This window comes from Trichomycterus rosablanca, chromosome 4, assembly GCF_030014385.1.
Source record: "Trichomycterus rosablanca isolate fTriRos1 chromosome 4, fTriRos1.hap1, whole genome shotgun sequence".
NCBI lineage: Eukaryota > Metazoa > Chordata > Actinopteri > Siluriformes > Trichomycteridae > Trichomycterus > Trichomycterus rosablanca.
The window spans coordinates 16,190,468-16,214,001 of NC_085991.1; the positions used below are offsets into that span (position 1 = coordinate 16,190,468).

General features: G+C 39.9%; 1 protein-coding gene across 2 annotated transcripts; it reads left to right on the forward strand.

Moving 5' to 3' along the window:
• Positions 1-6,805: 6,805 nt before the first annotated feature.
• LOC134311422 (uncharacterized) lies at positions 6,806-12,350 on the forward strand. 2 transcript variants are annotated; one of them, XM_062993062.1, is made up of 8 exons: positions 6,806-6,951; positions 7,225-7,540; positions 7,685-7,883; positions 8,548-8,593; positions 8,729-8,820; positions 8,982-9,092; positions 11,624-11,900; positions 12,003-12,350. In XM_062993062.1, exons 1-8 carry the CDS (start codon positions 6,904-6,906, stop codon positions 12,204-12,206), a joined length of 1,293 nt encoding a protein of 430 aa, XP_062849132.1. In that variant the 5' UTR covers positions 6,806-6,903; the 3' UTR covers positions 12,207-12,350. The 2 variants fall into 2 exon arrangements, with proteins under 2 accessions (XP_062849132.1, XP_062849133.1); XM_062993063.1 differs by lacking the exon at positions 8,548-8,593 and having other exon boundaries at positions 6,807-6,951; positions 7,685-7,875.
• The last annotated feature ends 11,184 nt before the right edge of the window (positions 12,351-23,534 follow it).

Below are 23,534 nucleotides of genomic sequence, written 5' to 3' on the forward strand. Positions count from 1 at the left end.
ACTTTATTGATTCCGAGAATTGTTTTTGTAGTAATGTAATGTACTAAGCACTATTGTAAAAAGTAAATATGGAGAACAGAGATAATATCTCAAATAAGCATAATAGCTGTGTAATATTGTATATAAAATCTGTATGTTGCATGGATATGACTCATTTGTATAGCATACAAATGATGTATTGGTAGTTTATTTTTATTAAGTATTGAGTTATATATTTATGTCAGTAAGTTATGTATGTATGTATGTTTATTTTAATAAAACTAACACATATCTTTGGTTTGTTTTTTGTACAGTATGTTATGAGTTCCTGTCACTGTGGGCTGCAGAGCACAGTAGTAGAGAGCAGAATCTGATACTGCAGCAGAGAAGATCAGATCCACTCGATTTTTATCTTCATTTATCTTTACAGAAAACCCAGAAACTGCAGCTTCTTTTTGAAATTCAGCAACCAGTATAATGAACTCTGGTCTGAATGTGGAGTACTGACGATACCACATCAGGTAATTATTTACAGCATCTCCACTGTAATTGCAGGAGAAAGTGACAGAGTTTCCCTCCAATTCATTTTTAGTGGTAGAAACTGATGTAATTTCCTGTGTGGAGATATAACCTGAAAGAGAAATGTTTATTTAATGTAGTGTTAATGTAGATATTTAAATCCTGAACACTTATGAGTAAATCAAAGATTACTGTAAGGATCTTCCATCAGTTTAAGTCATTTTTGTTAACAAATTTGTATTCTGCTAAGAAGCAATAAAAATTATAGGTCTTTAATACATGCTATATGAAGTGTGTTTACTCACCTAAAATAAAGAAATAAAGGCACACAAATCCAACAAACAATGCCATGGCTGAACAGCAGAATCATGTAGCTTAAAGTCTGCTGTCATTCTTATGTATGTTTGTACCACCTCCTCTCTTCAGCTTTCTTTTCCAACAGTCAAGCGCTGTTAGTTTTTAGTAAAATGTAGACGGAGTCTGCGTTTACTTTCCCTCCCTACAGCTAAGTATGTAGGTGAGAGCATTTAGACAATTGGGTCAGATCTTTGCAAATGTGCTGTAATTTCCATCAATTATTTTGCCATGGTTGTACTAATATTACTACTTCAGTACTAGTATCGATTTGTATTGTCTGAATACCTTTTTCCTCACCAAATTTGCTTTTTTGCAATATATGTTTATGCCTTTATGTTTTCTGTTCATATTGACGAGTTTAAAGTGAAATAAAGTGAATATATGCGCTTTAAATATATTAAAAGTAAAGAAATAAAGTTTGTTGAATGCTCAATTTTTCTCAGTTACGAAGTACTATGTGGAAAATAGATACAGTAAATTAATATCACAGGACCCATTTACCACTGTAAACATAACCTAGACTTAATATTAACTCTTGGTATTGACATAGACAACCTGGTTGTTTAACCACAAAATGACTTGATCCCAGATTATTCTCTCCTAAAATATTAAGTGTTTAATAATGTTTAACTACCATGCTGCTATCAATTTAGGGGCACTACTTCATCTGCAACTGCAGCTTGCTTTCATAAACAGCTTATTAGAATTAACAACTGTGTCAGCATCAGAGCCCAAAAAGCTAGAACAGCCAACTCTACATTTAACCTTAAATAACGCAGTACCAGTTAAACCTAAACTGTTTAGGGAGAAAAAGCTGCTCCATGGTACAATGACCACACAGGTGCTCTAAAACAAGCAGCATGAAAATCAGAGCGCAAATGGAGGCACACTACACTGGAAATGTATACGCTAGCATGGAAAAAGGTCCTAACTTAGTGTAAACATGCACTTATAAAAGCCACATCTTTATTTTATTCTATTTATCTATTGTATTCTATTTTTATTTTATATATTATTTTATATTTATTTTATTCATACTTATTAGAGAATAGAAAAAATAATCCCAGATTCCTTTTTGAGACAGAACCAAACTTACTAGAAATGTCACAGAAACGGAATCTAAGATGCCACCCAACTGTACCATTGATGATTCTTTTAAAGTTTTTTAATGACAACATAGAAAAATACAACTTTAAAGTCTGCGACCTGACAATATTAAGCATCAATTCACTTGGAGCAGCAAGGGTGTTAATAGTGACTTATCCATCAAGGTTAGCCAACTAAATTCCTTTATCCAATCTCCCAAACTGAACTAACTGCATTGATTAAATCACCAAAGTCATTGTCATGTACACTTGACCCTGTTTCAACTTGTTTAGAGGACTGTGTTGATCGTATTGGCTCATCTAAACTCATCAGTAAACTTGACTTTCTAAAAGGCTACTGGCAAGTCCCCCTTACTACTCGTGCTTCTGAGATCTCTGCTTTCGCTACACCAGATACATTTTTGCAGTATACAGTAATGCCATTTGGTTTAAGAAACGTTCCTGTCACATTTCACATTTTATGCCTCATGAATATGAACTAACTTGGATGACGTAGTTGTTTATTCAGATTCTTGGATGCATCATCTGAAATTGCTAAAAACGATATTTATGTCCGTGTTATGTCCATTAAATGTTGTATTGTGTATGTATGTGTGTGTGTTCCAGGATCCAGTCCAGAGTCTACCTCCCACCCTCCTGGATCCAGATCCACCCCATGTCTTCAAGTCTGCCGCTCACCTATACAAGGAGCCGCTAGAGAGAGAGTTCTTTTCCTTTTTTGTGGCTGTTGTGTGTGTTTTGCCTGTTGCCTTTTGCCTTTGACTGTGTATGACCTTGGAACTGTGTTTGTGACTTTTGATTGAGCTTGCTGATTTGGACTTGTAGTGCTGTGTAAATATTCACCTGTAGGTATATATGTTGTTTGTACACTGGTGGTAGAAGTGGATGCCATTTTGTTTGTAATCTGTGTTTTGTCTCTGTTTATGTTAGTTAAGGAGGTATTGGGAAGCATCTTGTCTTTTATTTTGATTTTCTTTTGGTCAGGGAAGATAGTTTGTGGGTGTTACGTGCCCAAGCACATATGGGGTTTTATGTTATTAAAGACTGTTTATGCTCCATGGTGATAATCTTTTTCTTTTATGCCTAACTGCATGAGCTGTATTGGAGCTGATTGTCCGGCGAATCAGGATGCTGCAGAGGTGGGACTTCAGAAGGTTATCACGTCATATAAGCGACGTGATCTCATCAGAGAAAAAAAAAAGAGAGTGTGAAGGCAGCGTGGTAGCAGCGGACCAGGTGGCGTGGCGTGGTGGAAAGACAGAGTTTTGTCTTTTGTCTTCTGACGGCGTGCTTGTGTGAACTTCGCTGTAGTACTTGTGATGTTCTGATGGTCAAATACCCGAACTTTTGGTTATTTTTGTGTGAGTCACCACAGAGGAAGCGTGGCTGTGTTTCGGGCTCTGGGCAGGTAAGAAAGGGCGCGCCCATACATAAACACTACACGTAGGTAACTCCCTGTCTAAAATACATTAGGTAAGAGGTGTGTGCCACCCCTTGTATTTTTGATTAAGACAGGTAAGTTTAGAGTAGTTAGTGTTGTTTTGATTCTTTTTGTTAGGGGTTAGAAATTGTGGTGGTTTATAATAGGAAAGACTTGTTATGTTTTATTATTTTCTTTCCTTTAGCACCACCTGTAGCCCAGTGCCCCTTTATGTTTAGTTTTTGCTTTGTTTTTGTTTTGTTTATTAAACACAACTTATTTTGGCATTTATGCAAAGTTTGTGTTTGTATAATAATTTTCATTTTTGACCAGTAAAATATATATATAAAAAAATCAAAGTTGTCTGAACCCAATTTTTTCTGCCACTCTGATACTTCGGTACAGTAAAATGTTGTTACCGACCCCGTCCATACCCCTATTAACATCCCAGGGGTCGTAACTAGTGGGGGCTCATCCAGGATCCTTTATTGAGGGGCCCTGGGCACTGAACTGAAATTACCAGAGTTTTAGGCAGAACTTGTTGTGGTTTAAACTCTCTGCAGTTTGGATATTGTTCTCTAGTGAGTTTTGTGTTGGTGATACTATGGCAACGTTTGATGTACAAAGCTTTTTGAGCAATCCCACTAGAGTTTCTCTAGATGGTTGCAAGAAAGATGAGTTGTTGGACATTGCTAACAATATTGGTTTGTCTCTATCTCGCCAGCTTCTTAAAAAGGAAATTAAGCAGGTTGTCTTTGAAAAGCTTGTTGGGTTACAACTGCTAGATACAGAGGAAGAAGCTAAGGATGGTGTGGATACTTGTACACCTGCACCGGTGACACGGGATGTAGACCCAGCTATGAGTAAGGTAACATTGCCCCGCTTTGACCCTTTTTCTCCCCAGGTGTCAGCATGTCAAAATGAAGCCCGCAGGAAGGTGCGAAAGGCTCGCTTAGAGATGGAACAGAAGGAGCGAGCTGAACAAAGGCAAATAGACTTTGAGTTAAAACTGGCCATTCGGCGTTTGGAGCTAGAAATAGATAGGGAGGTTCAATTACGGGAGTTGGAACTCCGGTGGTCTGATCCCCATCTGAAAGTGCTCACTAGTTCACCTAGTTCCCCTGTTGCTAATCAACCTGTGGAAACACTTGAGGTTTCAGGTCAGGAACCCATTTCAAGTGTGAGTAATGAGTTCCCAGTAACTAAGCACATTGGGTTGGTTCCACCCTTTAGAGAAGCCGAGGTTGATAGCTACTTTAGCTTGTTTGAAAGGATGGCCATAGCATTAAAATGGCCAAAAGATTTGTGGACCTTGTTGCTCCAGAGCAAACTTACAGGAAAAGCACAAGAGGTATGCTCATCTTTGTCACTGCAGGACAGCATGAACTATGAGACTGTGAAAAGTGCTATCCTGCGTGCTTATGAGCTGGTTCCGGAAGCCTATAGACAGCGTTGACGTAACTTTAGAAAAGCTCAGTCCCAGACGTATGTTGAGTTTGCCCAAGAGAAAAGTCAGCTATTTGACAAATGGTTAGCAGCCCAGAAGATTACCACCTTTGAAACACTGAGAGAACTTATGTTGTTGGAAGACTTTAAAACTGGCATGCCAGATAAGCTAGTGATTCATTTAAATGAGGGCAAAGCTACAGCTATGTCCCAAGCTGCAGTAATGGCAGATGAGTTTGTACTTTTAAATAAAACTCTTTTTGTACCCAAGACCAGGTCAGTAAACCTGAATGAAGTGAAGGTGGAGTCTGGAAGGTCTGGTACACCCCATCCACTGCCAAGTTCGACAACTAAGTTTCTTGGTGCACCAGAGTGCTTCTATTGTCATAAGCGTGGTCACATAGCTGCAAATTGCCAAACACTACAGCGTAAGCAGAAAAGCCAAAGTCCAAATCCGCACACGCCAGTTGCTCTAGCTTGTCCACCCAATGTAGGGCCCTCTGCTAGTCTAACGGATGAGTGTTATCTATGGAATCAAAAAAGGGTCATAAAGATTTTGAGTTTGTAAAACAAAAGTCACAAATGTACTGAAACTTGTAAATGCATTTAAACAACTACATGCACGAAAAATCCAAATCCACAAATGAACTGGAATGTGCAAACATGAAACAGAAATTACTATTAATAATAATTCAAATGTACAAATGTGAAAAAAATATTTTAAATATATATAAATATATATTTTTCAATTTGTAAAAAATATTAGCATTTGTAAATCCGATCTTGTGAATGTGTGGAGTTAAAATCCTCTCATTCACCTTCTCTGCTGCAGTTGCGAAACTCTTGCTGCAGTTGCGAATTTTGACCCTGTTTTGACGCCTAATTGATGGACCAATAGGAAAGCTTTAAGCTGGACCAATCAGATTGCGAGGTTTGTTTAACTAATCAGAACACTGATTTGTTGCTGTCACTCAATTTCGGCACGCTGTTGGAACACGCCTCCCAATCTCAATCATGGAGCTTCCAGCCAGAGGTACATTGGAGAGTCAGGTAAGGAACAATGCTAGCTCATGTTTCTTTTGCAGAAAGTTCGTTTTAAAAATATAACAGGCAGGCTCTGTGTAGTGCTTTTATTTATATTGTCAGTTTGACTCCTGTGCTAGCTTTGGGTAGCTGTAGCCAATTAATTAACCATCTTTAGCTAGCTAGATAAACAGCTAGCAGCAGGGTATTCTAGCATAGCAAGCGAAGTGCATGTCGTTTGTTTTGCTCCCTGATTTCCCCCGTTTTTATATCACTGCAGCACAGTTATCTTGAATAATGGCAGACAGAATGTATCATGTGATCCCTTTTGATTCTGCGGGCTAGTTAACTAGTTAGCTAACTAACACAGGCATTTGCTGAGCTTTGGTCAGCTTTTGCAATGGAAAAAACACTGTAGGACACCAGCTTTTTAGCTAGTATATCAGAACATACAAAAAATGTCCAGTACCTCTTGTTTTACTAGTAGTTTTTCATTAATTGTCAGTCTTCAGCATTTAAGGCATTGCCCTAATGAGCTGGTATTATATTTTTGTAACACTATGTAACACTTTTTTTGCTTAAAACTGTGTTCGTATGATTCCATTCCTTAAATGCAGGCAGTGATCCTTTACACATTTTTTTAAAAAATCATCAGTATAATTGCAGTAATACAGTACTCAGTATGTTACCACTAAGAATGTTTGTACTAAAGTGCTCATATTTGCCAGGGAGAGGGATCAGCAGTCTGTTTGGGGCTGATGGAATTGTGCCTTCACAATGTGCTGTGTAGCCTATGACTTTGAAACCAGTTATCAATGTTATTTACAAATAGTTTTTTCTGTGTCTGATTCATTTGAGGTAAGACAGTACACTACATTGAATTTTGCCATGGATGTTTAAGCTGAAGGATGTTTTAATACACAACTTTCTTGATCTCGTTCTCAGGTGATGATAGGAAGAGAAGTCTTGCAAAGACTACAGTCGCGGTTGGAGCAGGCTTTTCAGAGGCAACCCCTGGATCTAGACTATTTAGAGTTTGTGTGTGTCAGTGAGATGACACTCATAAGATCACTTGCTCCTTATGTCACATTCCCCCAAGAGGTGCGTAAAATGTAATAAAGTTACACTAGGTTGAGGATCTTTGGACTGGATACAATTCAGATATGCTCGGAATCAGATTTCGACTGACAGTCTGAACATAGTGTAAGCACAACCTAAAAGTGCTGATACAAAGCTTATTTGATTTTTCCATCTCTGATAAGAAATACATGCCTTTGTACTTTACATTCTAATTTATTTTAATGTTGTATTAATGTTTCACGTGTGTGTTACAATAAGTGTGTTCATTACATCTATTGTGAATATTTCCAAAAGGTGCTTGAAGGGCTTCACAATCTTATTACACTCATCAACACTGAGCTAGATCAAAGAAGAACCACCATTTTGGTTGATGCAGTTGATGGAGCAAGAGGACGTCCAAAGCTATGTGTTTCCAAAGACCACCTTGAGCACCTTTTAGAAATTGGTCTGGCTGTCCCAAATATATGTAAATTACTTGGGGTGTCACAGAAGACAATTCGTCGTCGGATGACCGAATGGAACCTCTCAGTGAGAGACTCTTACAGCCAAGTATCTGATGAGGAGCTGGACAGCCTGGTACTAGCTGTCAAAAAAGATTCACCAAATTTAGGTAAATTTAAACTCCAGTCACTTTGTTTTATTAATTATTCAGCTTTATCAGGGTTTTCCAAACTGGCTGCAGTTCAAAATGGCAGTGTTACAATATTACACTTTCTCTTACTATAAATTTTTTATGATTGTCACTTTCTTTTAGGTCACAGGATGGTCAAAGGCCGCTTGAAGGCCTTGGGTTACAAAGTCCAGTGGACGAGAGTCTGGGATTCGATGCATCACGTAGATTCAGCTGGGATCCTCGAAAGACTGGCAAGTGTTGGATGCGTTGTAAGAAGGACCTACAGCGTCCCCAGTCCTCTTAGTCTTGTGCATGTGGACACCAACCACAAGGTAATTAGGTAAGGAAATTGCATTGTTATTTCATTTGATGACTCAAAAAGAGGCTTCCACTCCCCCTTTTCAAAATTCAGCTGTATTTGTTATTTATGTGTAAGTCATTATATAGAAACGTAAGAACACAGACTTCTTTACAGTGTTGATTGAAGCCAGTCTGCAACACACACACAGCCATTTTTTACAGCCCCTTTTATGTATCTTTTTGCCCTAAATGGATTTTGAACAGTATGTTTTAGGCCAAAGTTTCTCATAACTATCATAAAAGAATGTCTAACGTTTAGGCACACACACAAATGTGTTGATAATCTGGTTAAAGGGAATATGAATATATGTTTTCAAATAAGAAACATACAATTTTTTGTGGTATTTCAATGACTCAGTAAGCTGCACTGAATGATGTTTAAGATGGTAAAGTAGTCATATGTTTGTAGGACATAATTTACTCCAGACTGTACTCTGTTGAGTGTTAAGACTCCAAAAACCAGACCATTTCCACAGAAATTACCCAAACACATCCAATTATTTATGAAATTGTACAACCACTCACTGTGGTTCACATGCTTTCTATAATTGGTCATACATAGTTCATGCTGTACTTCCATATACAAAAGTGTGTTGCTGTTTAACGTGAACATTGTCAGTAACGCTGCCATTTTTATTGTGCAGATATGGCATTGTTTTGTTTGGAGGGATTTATGGGTTTTCAAGAAAGGTAACATACCACATACTTGTTTTAAAAATGAATAGAGAAATGTTCAGTGTACTTCAGTAGCACTGTGTACTGTAGTCAGCATATTTTGATCATGTTTAATGCACATTGGTTTTCAGTGTGTGACTGTGTGTCTAGATTGTCTATTTGCAGGCAGCTAACAACAATAAGGCAACCACAGCCTTCAACTTTTTCCTTGGTTCTGTGAGGGAACATGGTTTGCCATCAAGGTAGTAGCTGATTTTTTTTTATTTTTTTTTATATATATACAGTATATATATATATATACTGTATATACATGAGTATAATTAATTTGCATGTGTGTAAGAAAAATATGAATCCTTCTTTCATAATTGTAGTATTTAATTATGTGTTTTTGTGTCTGAGAAAGGGTGAGAGGAGACCAAGGATCTGAGAATGTAGATATTGCACGCTACATGTTTGAGACTCGTGGCTGTGGCAGAGGCAGTTTCATCGCTGGAAAAAGCGTTCATAATCAAAGGTATCTTGCAGTTCACAATAATTCTGTTCATGAGAATACAGTGTGCGTATGTGTATATATTTTATTCACACACACAAAATGTATGTGTATATTAGGGGTGTCACGATTCTCTAAATCCTCGATTCGATTTTATTTCCGATTTTAGGGTCACGATTTGATTCTCTTTTTTTTTTCTTTTTTTTTTTTACAGCAGAGAGGCCTATGCCAGTTTTAGATTAGTCTATGGTCAGTCATTGGTTTGATTAATCAAATTTACAATATCTTATTTCAAAAGGTGGGCTTGATAAGTGATGCAAAGTGATACAAGTGATCTGTAATACACCACATTAGGCACTAATGGTCAAATTTAAATAATTTAATTAAGATATAAATGTAACCATCTTGTTCGCAGTCAAGTGGAAAACAACAAAAACCATACTCTGCAGGTTAGCTAACTAGCGGCGTCGGCTACAGTGTGCTGCTCAATTTGCGTAGCGTGCTGCTCACTTTGCGTAGCGTGCTCATAGACATATATACATATATGTATATACATATATATGTATATATGTATACATACAGTGTATCACAAAAGTGAGTACACCCCTCACATTTCTGCAGATATTTAAGTATATCTTTTCATGGGACAACACTGACAAAATGACACTTTGACACAATGAAAAGTAGTCTGTGTGCAGCTTATATAACAGTGTAAATTTATTCTTCCCTCAAAATAACTCAATATACAGCCATTAATGTCTAAACCACCGGCAACAAAAGTGAGTACACCCCTAACAGACTACACCCCTAAATGTCCAAATTGAGCACTGCTTGTCATTTTACCTCCAAAATGTCATGTGATTTGTTAGTGTTACTAGGTCTCAGGTGTGCCTAGGGAGCAGGTGTGTTCAATTTAGTAGTACAGCTCTCACACTCTCTCATACTGGTCACTGAAAGTTCCAACATGGCACCTCATGGCAAAGAACTCTCTGAGGATCTTAAAAGACGAATTGTTGCGCTACATGAAGATGGCCAAGTCTACAAGAAGATTGCCAACACCCTGAAACTGAGCTGCAGCACAGTGGCCAAGATCATCCAGCGTTTTAAAAGAGCAGGGTCCACTCAGAACAGACCTCGCGTTGGTCGTCCAAAGAAGCTGAGTGCACGTGCTCAGCGTCACATCCAACTGCTGTCTTTGAAAGATAGGCGCAGGAGTGCTGTCAGCATTGCTGCAGAGATTGAAAAGGCGGGGAGTCAGCCTGTCAGTGCTCAGACCATACGCCGCACACTACATCAAATTGGTCTGCATGGCTGTCACCCCAGAAGGAAGCCTCTTCTGAAGTCTCTACACAAGAAAGCCCGCAAACAGTTTGCTGAAGACATGTCAACAAAGGACATGGATTACTGGAACCATGTCCTATGGTCTGATGAGACCAAGATTAATTTGTTTGGTTCAGATGGTCTCAAGCATGTGTGGTGGCAATCAGGTGAGGAGTACAAAGATAAGTGTGTCATGCCTACAGTCAAGCATGGTGGTGGGAATGCCATGGTCTGGGGCTGCATGAGTGCAGCAGGTGTTGGGGAGTTACATTTCATTGAGGGACACATGAACTCCAATATGTACTGTGAAATACTGAAGCAGAGCATGATCCCCTCCCTCCGGAAACTGGGTCGCAGGGCAGTGTTCCAGCATGATAATGACCCCAAACACACCTCTAAGACGACCACTGCTTTATTGAAGAGGCTGAGGGTAAAGGTGATGGACTGGCCAAGCATGTCTCCAGACCTAAACCCAATAGAACATCTTTGGGGCATCCTCAAGCGGAAGGTGGAGGAGCGCAAAGTCTCGAATATCCGCCAGCTCCGTGATGTCGTCATGGAGGAGTGGAAAAGCATTCCAGTGGCAACCTGTGAAGCTCTGGTAAACTCCATGCCCAGGAGAGTTAAAGCAGTTCTGGGAAATAATGGTGGCCACACAAAATATTGACACTTCAGGAACTTTCACTAAGGGGTGTACTCACTTTTGTTGCCGGTGGTTTAGACATTAATGGCTGTATATTGAGTTATTTTGAGGGAAGAATAAATTTACACTGTTATATAAGCTGCACACAGACTACTTTTCATTGTGTCAAAGTGTCATTTTGTCAGTGTTGTTCCATGAAAAGATATACTTAAATATCTGCAGAAATGTGAGGGGTGTACTCACTTTTGTGATACACTGTATATGTATATGTCTATGAGCGTGCTGCTCATTTTGCGTAGCGTGCTGCTCACTTTGCGTAGCGTGCTGCTCACTTTGCGTAGCGTGCTGCGTCACTTTGCGTAGCGTGGGTGCTTGCGTAGCTTAGAGGGAGGGATCGTCGATCCTCTTTTTGACTTCGAGGCTCGAGATCGTGACATAATTTCGATCGATTTCGATGAAATATCGAAATCGTGACACCCCTAGTGTATATGTATGTGTAATATTGTGCAGATGTTGACTACACTGTCCACAATGGCAGAAGGATTTGCGTTAAATACTAAACGCAATTTTCCCCTGAACTCCCTCCCCGTAGAATAGAACGGGTCTGGCGGGACGTGTGGAACAGTGTGACCAGTGTCTACTATGATTTACTTCATTTCCTCGAAGAGGAAGGTGTCCTGGACTTGGTCTACAGTGTACATCTCTTCTGTGTCCAGTATGTTTTCATACCACGAATCCAGGATGACCTAGATGCATTTAGAGCAGGATGGAATGACCATTCACTACGCACTGAACACAATCTTACTCCAAACCAACTGTGGGAAATTGGTCTAATCCAAAGTCCTGATGACCATCCTGACTCTGTTGAGGTTTGTAGATTTTCTCCATCATTGGAGATTTTATTATAGTAAAACTATTTTAATTTAAAAATTTTTAAACGTGTCTATAGTTAAATCCAGTTTTCATTTCAGGATTTCAACTACTTGCCACTCGAAGACACAGACATGGATCAAACAGGAATTCAGGTTCCTGAACTGGTGTGTCCTTTGCCCAACGAACACATAGAAATGCTTAGAGAGCTATTTGATCCTGTTGCTCATTCAGCATGCTTTGGGGAGGACATTTACAGGGCAGTGGTACAGTACGTAGAAGGTGTGACTGAATCAAGTCGTTAGTCCCTTGCATTTACAAACAGACTTGCAACTGATTTTACGATGCGTTTGAGTTTATTTCCAACATTATGAATAACTGAAGGATGAAATATAAAGTATCTGTTGTGAACAAGAAACAATGAAAATAAAATGTGCATTTGAAACAAAGCATATTGTCTATTTAATCAATAAAACCATCTTAAAACATCCTTATTTGACTGCAACAATGTTCCTTTGAACAGCTCATTTGAACAACTATTATTAAAAGCAACAGCTGAAACATTGTAAGGCAGGAGAATACACCGCTGTGTAACTAGCTCTGTGAGCAAACAAACAGATGACTAGCAAAATTAACACAAGGCCATAGATCAAGTCTTCAAACCTTAAAAATTGGTTAAACCAAGCCAAAGCCTGTATCACAGGTTGCTACACGCATTTAGATCTTGACTGAAGTTTTTTAAGTTAGTGTAGTGTCCTGGTAGGCGGAGGGACTTGAAACACGTAGACGCCTTGGGGAGACTTCCCTGAACTATCTCCAATTGCATGTCAGAGGATGGGACCTCCCATCCGGTCCAAAACTGGACAAGGCCCCTGAGTGATGATTGAGATGCTGCATAAATAAATAAATAAATTTACAGTATTGCTTTCATCCAACAAAGATTTCTTTTTGAAAACAATATGATTGAGAATAGATGCTGTGCAGTGTTCCATAAATAATGCCTAAGCACCAATTTAATATTTGCTATCGTCATTTACTTTCAGATTTCAAAAAATTCAGTGACAACAGCAAACTTGTGTTTTATTACCTGTTGCAATAAACTCGCGAAGATATCCAGCTATGCGGCACCTGGTTTCAACTGGGTAGTCTTCATCCTCCTCATCCTCGTTTGTCTTTTCCAGGGGCCACAATATCTGGTCAAGGATCATCTATTAGAGACACAGCACAAATATTTCAAGTGGGGTGGGAATAGAGGATTTGACGTCATATAAATAATAAATAAATATGAAACACTTGACACAAACCCTATTATAAAATGTATATACTAACTTGAACTATCTTTCAATTAAAAAAAAAATTACAAAATGAAGTAGTTAAAAATCAGAGCGTTTGTGTCAACTGTCTCATATCATTATCATAGTGTTGCAATCGAAGGTACTGTTATTTGTTACTTATATAGACTTACATAAATAGACAAATTTCTCACCTGAGGCTTGATTTCAACATCTCTCTCACGGGGGAACATAAGAGGAATTACGTCCTTCCTTTCTGTAAGTAACTGCCAAACGCAGGTCTCCTTCAGGCCTCGTCTGAACTGCTTAATCTGTTTATCTGTTTTTCCCAGGACCTGAGAGAGGGGAGGGGACAGAATTCAGCTTAGCTAGGTGTTTGCCAAATGTTGCTGAACTGTCATATGAATATTCAAACATCAGAGATGTAACTATAAATGATTGTTACAGCATGTTGTTTAATCTATTAAGTCAAGAGCACAAACATTTGCACGCTATTCCTTCCTATGAGAAATAATATAATATAACCACAATTGTTAGAAAAACTGTCTGATCAAAATGCTGTATACATTTCCAATGGCAATTATACCAACCAAAAACAAAATAAATTGATAGATGCTTTGTAACCAAAAATGAATCAACCAACCTCATCATGATCAGCATTGTCAGGTATCGTTATTGTCCGTCTTCCCAGTCCTGCCTGAAATAATTTCAATTCATTTTTAGGTGTTTTGCTGGAATTTTCAGCCAAAAGACAGAAATGAAATTCCAGATGTTTGACAGCTGGAAGCACAACACTTTGGACCGGCCTCTTTCCTCCGTTTCTTCTCCCATTAAACATAGCTGGGAAAGATCTGTTACGAACAAACATAAAAATGAATTTAAATCAATTATTATGTGTATGTAAGGTGACCTTGAGTGTCTTGAAAGTAAATAAAATGTTTTATTATTATTAGACATAATTAAGTTAACAAAACAAGGTGCTACATAAAGCCTTAATACCAACACTAAAGTTCAAACCCAATTCCTTGAAATTATATGTAAAGTGCTAACAAAAACAGAAAGTACTACTTTGTAAATTCTGTTTCATTTTTGTTATATATTCACTTTTTCTAAACTGCCTGCAACACATTGGGCCAGGACCATGTTAACAAATTTGTTAATTCAACTTTTACATGGCATTTAATTGTTTGCATTTAATTAACATTTCCACAGATGTGCAAGTTGTCCGTACCCTTGACTCCACAACAGGTATGATGGTAACAATTTGGATGGTCCTTTTATTATTGTACCTATTTTGAATGGATATTCTCAAGTGAAAGATTAATATAAACAAAGACTATGCATAATCTTTGTCCGGAAACCTGCTCTACGATGCAATACTGACTTGACCTGCATTTGTGGTTGTAGTGACAAATATTGTTAGAGACAACAGTTCCCTAACAGTATTCCCATGCCCAAAGAAATGCAATGCATTGCCACCCAGTGATGCAAGCTCAACAACATTCGGTAATGATTATCAGCCTTACCACTACAGGCACAGAGATGACTTCAAATGTTATTATGCACTGTAGAGAGTGAAAACCTTGCAGTCACTCATCACTGTTTAATTTTCATTAAAATACAATCAGTACAAATTAGCGGTTCGCTTTCAACCTACTTTTTCAAACTGGGTTTGAACAGCCCCTAATGCAATTTATCTGTTGATTAAGACACGTTATGCTTACGATACTTACAATACATCCAAAACTTTTAATGACAAATGAAGACTATGGCAATGCTACGATCAAGTCTTTCTTGCCTAAAGGCATATCGCTGACCAAACTGAGCAAAAGAGTTTTAATTACCGTTCCATATCACGCTGAATACTGGTTGTGGACGCAGGACAACCTGGAGTACTTGGCAGTGGTGGACTTGGACCCTGCACCCCTGACTGGGCATTTGACACCAGGCTGACAAAACTCCGGACTGCTCTTTCAATCATGGAATTCTGTTCATGTGACAATGACAATATTAAACACTAACTAGCACTGCCAATATTATAAAACTGAAGTAAAAGCATATTTCAGATAATTGCAGGGGATCATCCTGTAAATGAGTAACATAGTGTTACAAAAATATAATACCAGCTCATTAGGGCAATGCCTTAAATGCTGAAGACTGACAATTAATGAAAAACTACTAGTAAAACAAGAGGTACTGGACATTTTTTGTATGTTCTGATATACTAGCTAAAAAGCTGGTGTCCTACAGTGTTTTTTCCATTGCAAAAGCTGACCAAAGCTCAGCAAATGCCTGTGTTAGTTAGCTAACTAGTTAACTAGCCCGCAGAATCAAAAGGGATCACATGATACATTCTGTCTGCCATTATTCAAGATAACTGTGCTGCAGTGATATAAAAACGGGGGAAATCAGGGAGCAAAACAAACGACATGCACTTCGCTTGCTATGCTAGAATACCCTGCTGCTAGCTGTTTATCTAGCTAGCTAAAGATGGTTAATTAATTGGCTACAGCTACCCAAAGCTAGCACAGGAGTCAAACTGACAATATAAATAAAAGCACTACACAGAGCCTGCCTGTTATATTTTTAAAACGAACTTTCTGCAAAAGCAACATGAGCTAGCATTGTTCCTTACCTGACTCTCCATTGTACCTCTGGCTGGAAGCTCCATGATTGAGATTGGGAGGCGTGTTCCAACAGCGTGCCGAAATTGAGTGACAGCAACAAATCAGTGTTCTGATTAGTTAAACAAACCTCGCAATCTGATTGGTCCAGCTTAAAGCTTTCCTATTGGTCCATCAATTAGGCGTCAAAACAGGGTCAAAATTCGCAACTGCAGCAAGAGTTTCGCAACTGCAGCAGAGAAGGTGAATGAGAGGATTTTAACTCCACACATTCACAAGATCGGATTTACAAATGCTAATATTTTTTACAAATTGAAAAATATATATTTATATATATTTAAAATATTTTTTTCACATTTGTACATTTGAATTATTATTAATAGTAATTTCTGTTTCATGTTTGCACATTCCAGTTCATTTGTGGATTTGGATTTTTCGTGCATGTAGTTGTTTAAATGCATTTACAAGTTTCAGTACATTTGTGACTTTTGTTTTACAAACTCAAAATCTTTATGACCCTTTTTTGATTCCATAGTTATCTGCCTTTTATTTTTAAGGGAAAAATTTCGGTGAAAAATGGTGAAAGCAGTGATGTGGTCATTTTAAGAGACACTGGAGCTGCCCAGTCTTTTGTGTGTGCAGATATACTCCCTTTCTCTACAGAGACTTCTTGTGGTTCTCACGTATTGTGCCGTCTCAGCGGGATTTCCTAAAGCAATCCCGCTGAGACGTATTACAACATCAGCGGTGGTTAAGGCCCTGACCAAATTTTTTTCCACTTTTGGCCTGTCAAAGGTTATTCAAACAGACCTTGGTACCAATTTCATGTCTAAACTCTTTTCTCAAGTGGTCGTGTTACTTGGCATTCAACATGTTACATCCTCCCCGTATCACCCTCAGTCTCAGGGTGCCATTGAAAGGTTTCACCAAACCTTAAAATCTATGCTTAGAAAATATTGCATGGATAGTGGACGGGAGTGGGATGAGGGAGTGCCAGTGTTGCTGTTTGCTGTACGAGAGGCGGTGCAGGAAACTTTAGGTTACAGCTCAGCTCAGTAGGTGTTTGGTCATTCCTTACGTGGTCCACTGAAGCTGTTAAAGGAACAATTCCTTGACAAAAAGGTTGCAGGATCACAACCTGTGTCTGTGTATGCAAGTACATTTAAGTCACGTTGGCTTCAGGCTTGTAGGGTAGCTAATGAAATGTTAAGTCGGGTTCAAGGTAAGATGAAGGCACGTTTTGACAAAAAGGCAGTGAACAGGAGTTTCAAGTTGGGGATAAAGTGCTGGTTCTTTTGCCTACTTCTGGACCCACTTTAAGTTCAAAGTTTGCTGGCCCCTATGTATTTCAGAGAAAGTTAAGTGAGACAAATTATGTTGTAGAAACCCCAGAGCGTCGCCGTAAAGAAAGAATTTGTCATATTAACATGTTGAAATTATTTCAGGAATGTAACCCAAAGACTGACCCTTCTCTGTTGGAGCCCCTGTCAGAGAAAGTATCTGTAGCTGTGGTTCAAATGGACCAGCCACTGGGTGATGATGCTGAGGAGTATAATGAGGAGAAAGAGGTAGATGGTACACTCAAGTGATCTCTTCAGGTGTCACCAAAGTTAGACAACTCCCAAATATCAGCGATTTTAGAATCTCCCGAGTCGCCCTTAACTCATTTGGAGGAGAGCAAAAGAAGGGACATTATAAGCCTAATCCAGGACTTTCCCAAAATTTTTAGTGATATCCCGACACAGACCAATGCAATTGTGCATGATATAAAGGTAACACGGGACGTGCCTCTTAAACAGCACCCTTATCGGGTCAATCCCACAAAGCGGGCGATCATGCGTGATGAGGTAAAGTATCTGGTGCAACATGGTTTTGCCGTTCCAAGTGAGAGCCCGTGGAGCTCTCCCTGTCTGTTAGTGCCCAAACCTGATGGTATGTATCGATTCTGTACAGATTATAGAAAGCTAAATGCTATTACAGTGTCTGATTCCTTTCCTCTTCCCAGAATCGATGACTGTATAGATACCGTTGGAGGAGCTTTTTTTTGTGAGTAAGCTGGACCTTTTGAAAGGATACTGGCAGGTACCACTGACCCCTAGGGCATCAGAATTGTCAGCATTTGTCACCCCTGACAACTTCCTCCAGTATTCCGTGATGGCATTTGGCTTAAAAAACGCCCCAGCAACATTCCAAAGGATGGTACGTATCGATTCTGTACAGACTATAGAAAGCTAAATGCTATTACAGTGTCTGATTCCTTTCCTCTTCCCAGAATCGATGACTGTATAGATACCGTTGGAGGAGCTTTTTTTTGTGAGTAAGCTGGACCTTTTGAAAGGATACTGGCAGGTACCACTGACCCCTAGGGCATCAGAATTGTCAGCATTTGTCACCCCTGACAACTTCCTCCAGTATTCCGTGATGGCATTTGGCTTAAAAAACGCCCCAGCAACATTCCAAAGGTTGGTAAATACGGTCTTGGCAGGAGTACCTAAATTGTACGGCATACTTGGATGACTTGGTTGTATTTTCCTGTGACTTACTCTACGTCTGGTTTTTGAGAGGCTACAAAAAGCAAACTTAACGTTGAACCTAGCAAAATGTGATTTTGCACATGCCACTGTCACATACTTGGGTATAAAAGTTGGTAAGGGACAAGTGTGCCCTGTTGACGTTAAGGTAAAGGCTATTATTGGGTTTCCAAGCCCAACTACTCGGCGAGAACTTCGCAGATTTCTAGGCATGGTGGGTTACTACAGAGGTTTCTGCAAAAATTTTGCAGATGTGGCAGCACCGCTCACGGCGTTATTAAGTATAAATAGAGTTTTCAAGTGGTCACAATAAGCTCAGAAGGCTTTTGAAAATGTTAAAGCACTGTTGTGTTGTGAACCAGTTCTAGCAGCGCCGGACTGCTCAAAGCCATTGAAGTTGGAGGTTGATGCTAGTGGTGTGGGTGCCGGAGCAGTTTTGCTGCAAGAGGACAAACATGGAGTTGACCACCCTGTATGTTATTTTTCCCGCAAGTTTAACAAGTACCAACAAAACTACTCAACTATTGAGTGGAAGACCTTGGTATTAGTGCTGGCTTTACAGCACTTTGAAGTTTATGTTGGAGCTACTCCTACCCCTGTAATTGTTTTTACTGACCATAACCCTCTAGTCTTTTTAAACAGAATGTACAACCAGAATCAGCGACTGATGAGGTGGTTCCTGATCCTTCAAGAATACCACTTGAAGATTCGTCATAAGAAAGGTACGGAAAATAAGGTTGCTGATGCTCTTTCAAGATGTTAATGGTCCGAGGGTCGGTCCTTATTAAAGACTGTTTATGCTGCTCCATGGTGATAATCTTTTTCTTTTATGCCTAACTGCATGAGCTGTATTGGAGCTGATTGTCCGGCGAATCAGGATGCTGCAGAGGTGGGACTTCAGAAGGTGATCACGTCATATAAGCGACGTGATCTCATCAGAGAAAAAAAAAAGAGAGCGTGAAGGCAGCGTGGTAGCAGCGGACCAGGTGGCGTGGCGTGGCGGAAAGACAGAGTTTTGTCTTTTGTCTTCTGACGGCGTGCTTGTGTGAACTTCGCTGTAGTACTTGTGATGTTCTGATGGTCAAATACCCGAACTTTTGGTTATTTTTGTGTGAGTCACCACAGAGGAAGCGTGGCTGTGTTTCGGGCTCTGGGCAGGTAAGAAAGGGCGCGCCCATACATAAACACTACACGTAGGTAACTCCCTGTCTAAAATACATTAGGTAAGAGGTGTGTGCCACCCCTTGTATTTTTGATTAAGACAGGTAAGTTTAGAGTAGTTAGTGTTGTTTTGATTCTTTTTGTTAGGGGTTAGAAATTGTGGTGGTTTATAATAGGAAAGACTTGTTATGTTTTATTATTTTCTTTCCTTTAGCACCACCTGTAGCCCAGTGCCCCTTTATGTTTTTTTTTTTGCTTTGTTTTTGTTTTGTTTATTAAACACAACTTATTTTGGCATTTATGCTCTGTGTAGCTGGTTTCAAAGTTTGTGTTTGTATAATCATTTTCATTTTTGACCAGTAAAATATATATATAAAAAAATCAAAGTTGTCTGAACCCAATTTTTTCTGCCACTCTGATACTTCGGTACAGTAAAATTTTGTTACCGACCCCGTCCATACCCCTATTAACATCCCTGGGGTTGTAACAGTGGGTATATTAGACAGTGTGTGTTTTGTTTGTTATTTTGGCCTGGGTCACTCCTGAAGGTATACCGGTTTGTTTTGGTGTCACAGTTTTGTAAATACACTTGGTTAAACTTATTCCCCTCTTGTGTTCTCTGTGGTCCGTTTCCCCTTATTTTACCATTCCTCAAACAGTGTTGCAGTCTAACCTAGACTAGGCCGTAACACTATAGATTTCCACTCCTCTTCCTGCCATTTTGGACAGTGTGATGGCAACCTCATCTCTCCTCCCTCTGCTGAACAATCCAAAGATTCTGACCAGAAGGCTGAATACACATCTCTTGAAACACCATCTCCTTTTTTCGTCAATGAAACTGTATTTTAAAGGGTACTGAAATATAGCTGGATCTTCAAACTGGTTAATCATCTCCTCAAAAAGGTTGACTATGTGAAGCTTTATTCTAACTTTCTGAACTTCATATTCTGGTGCTGAGAGGGTAGATGTCTCTACTAAAATAATTAACCCATGGTGCTCTCCAGTTTCTGCAAAAGTAGAATCTGTGTCAGCTGGTGGATGAAAGATGTTTGTAAGTATAACTTCAGGATTTTCTTCTTGGTCAATTTACACTGTTAGCACTTTTCCACCAAAAGAACCATGGTTCTTGAACCGGTTCTGTTTAGGTTTCTTCGAACCTCGGTATTCCGAATCCGCAAAAAGCTTCACCTAAATAAACTGTAACATGGCTTTATGTACTAGAAGTACCACACAGAAACACTCAATTTCTCTCTGTTATTACTGGTTATAAGTGCTCTGTACTGCCCAAATTCACTCATTGTTTTAGTACAAGAAGCCACGTTACACTTTATTTAAGGGGTATACTGTCCCGGTCACTTTTACCACGTCATATCACACAGTTCATCGCATCGCATTTTATATAACGTTATAATGTCTCGTGAAAACGTCCACTCCAAACCTCTACAATGTGACACGCCCACAGATGGACGTCAAGGTTCGCGCTGAAAAACCAAGTATTCTGTGGTGCCAGATTAGAACGCTAGTTTGCTGTCTGGAACCTATTTTTTTCGGTGGAAAAACGCGGAACCGGTTCAAAATCAAGTTCGGGAATCGGAACGGAACCGGAACCGCGTTGGTGGAAAAGAGGTATGTGTCATCCAACTGACTTGCTGATGGTTCACCAAGGAATGGACCAAAGGTAACTTCAGATAAGTCAGATAGACCGCTTATATTTGTTGTTTCAACATTGGTTGATAGGACAAAAATGTGTTCAGTACATTGTTCGTCCTCTACATTTACTGCTTGTTTTTCTGTGTCACTAAAGGTCTGTGGTGCAGATCCATCTTCATTTGTTAGGCACTTTGTGTTCAGGTTAAATCTTAGGGCACCCATTGTTAGTACAGAATAGAGCTCTCCTGCAGTAACATCTTCAAGCTGGGTTTCCTGATTGTAAGATATCTCTCATTATTTTTTTTTCCATTGAGAAAAAAGAGATCCTTGGCATGTCCTAATATGTCAACTTTTTTTGCTTCCTTGGGCAAATCCAGAATTCTGGTTCCTCCACCCAAACCCACCCTATCTCAAACTTTCTGTTTTTTTTTTACAGCTACTTTATTGTTCCTCATGTGCTTACGATTGTGTACTGACTCCAAGTTGCCTTTGTCATTAAAGTCTTCATTTCCTTTTGCTCTTTTTCCTACTCCCATTTTCTGTCTTAGCTTCTCTAACAATAAGTCTTTTAACATCTGTTCCAGGGCAGCTGAGAGAAAGTGGAGGAAATCTAAGCTCGGTGTTGATCTCCACTCCTACCACGATCTGCTGTCCAGGTTCTCATCCGACGTGACTGCTACAAAAACATCTTTATACAAAGCCAAGCTTGAACAATCTGCTGCTGACCCACGTAAGCTTCATGCTATATTTTCCTCTCTTCTGAACCCTCCTTCTGCTCCCCCATCTGCCTCTCTTACTGCTACTGACTTTGCAACATTCTTTCAGGACAAGATTGACAAAATCAATCAATCTTTCTCTCCGACTGACCCACTTTCAACTGACCCTCAACCCACCAACACACTCACTAGCTTCACCCCACTCACCATGGATGAGGTTACACAGCTCCTCTCATCCAGCAATCCCACCACATGCACACTCGACCCTATACCATCCACCATCCTTAAAGACATCTCACAGGACCTAATCCCCTTCATCACACCCATCATCAACAACTCCCTGACATCAGGTGTTGTCCCTACTGCTTTTAAGAAGGCTCAGGTCATTCCTTTTCTTAAGAAACCTACACTAGACACTACAGACATGAACAACTACAGACCTGTCTCACTCCTCTCTTTTCTATCCAAAATTCTTTAACCAACTATCTGCCTTTCTTATTCAGAATGACCTCCACGATCCGTACCAGTCTGGCTTCAAGGCAGCGCATTCTACGGAAACAGCACTTGTAGCTGTTACTGAGAAGCTTCATGCAGCCAAAGCAGCCAAACTGTCATCGGTCCTCATTCTTCTTGACCTCTCTGCAGCCTTCGACACAGTGAATCACGGCATTCTCTTGTCCACTCTCTCCAACCTTGGAGTAACAGGTTCAGCATGGCAATCGATGGCCTCCTACCTCGAAGGGCGCTCCTGCCAAGTGTCATGGAGGGGATCCATATCTCCCCCATGCACTCTCTCAACCGGTGTTCCTCAGGGCTCTGTACTTGGCCCACTTCTTTTCTCTATCTACACCCGCTCTCTGGGTAAGGTCATAGCCTCCCATGGCTTCTCCTACCACTCCTATGCAGATGACACTCAGCTCCTTCTGTCATTTCCTCCTTCAGACACACAAGTCTCAGCTCGCATCTCAGCATGTCTGCGAGATATCTCACAATGGATGTCAGCTCATCATCTGAAACGTAATCTCAGCAAGACAGAGATGTTGCTCATTCCCGGAGATCAGTCTCCAACCCAGGACCTTCTCATTTCTCTTGATGACTCCCAGATCAGACCATCTGATAAGGTAAGAAGCCTTGGTGTTGTCCTGGATAACCAACTGACCTTCTCTCCTTATATAGCCCACATGACAAGATCGTGCCGGTTCCTCCTGTACAACATCAGGAAGATTCGACCATTTCTCTCCAGGGAAGCTACCCAGATTCTGGTCCAATCACTTGTAATCTCACGGTTGGACTACTGCAACTCCCTCCTGGCAGGAGCTCCCATATCCACTATTAAACCCTTGCAGCTCATTCAAAATGCAGCTGCCTGTCTGGTTTTTAACCAGCCCAAACACTGCCACATCACCCCACTGCTGCGTTCTCTTCACTGGCATCCTGTAGCTGCACGCATTCAGTTTAAAACACTGATGCTCGCCTACAAAGCCAAAAATGGACCAGCCCCAAGCTACCTTTGTGGTCTAATCAAACCCCGCTCTGTACCACGCAACCTCCGAGCCACTAGTCTCGCTCAACTTGAGCCTCCACCCAGGACTAAAGGAAGACAAGCATCAAGGCTCTTCTCTGTTCTAGCACCCAAGTGGTGGATTGAACTTCCTCTGT

What these genes read in the sequence shown, in the direction of transcription:
- LOC134311422 (XM_062993062.1), top strand. Translation starts at nt 6,904, where the DNA reads ATGACACTCATAAGATCACTTGCTCCTTATGTCACATTCCCCCAAGAG. An exon ending in GAACATGGTTTGCCATCAAG is followed by an intron (nt 8,821 to 8,981) that starts GTAGTAGCTGAT and finishes TGTCTGAGAAAG; the next exon opens with GGTGAGAGGAGACCAAGGAT. An exon ending in AAAAGCGTTCATAATCAAAG is followed by an intron (nt 9,093 to 11,623) that starts GTATCTTGCAGT and finishes CCCTCCCCGTAG; the next exon opens with AATAGAACGGGTCTGGCGGG.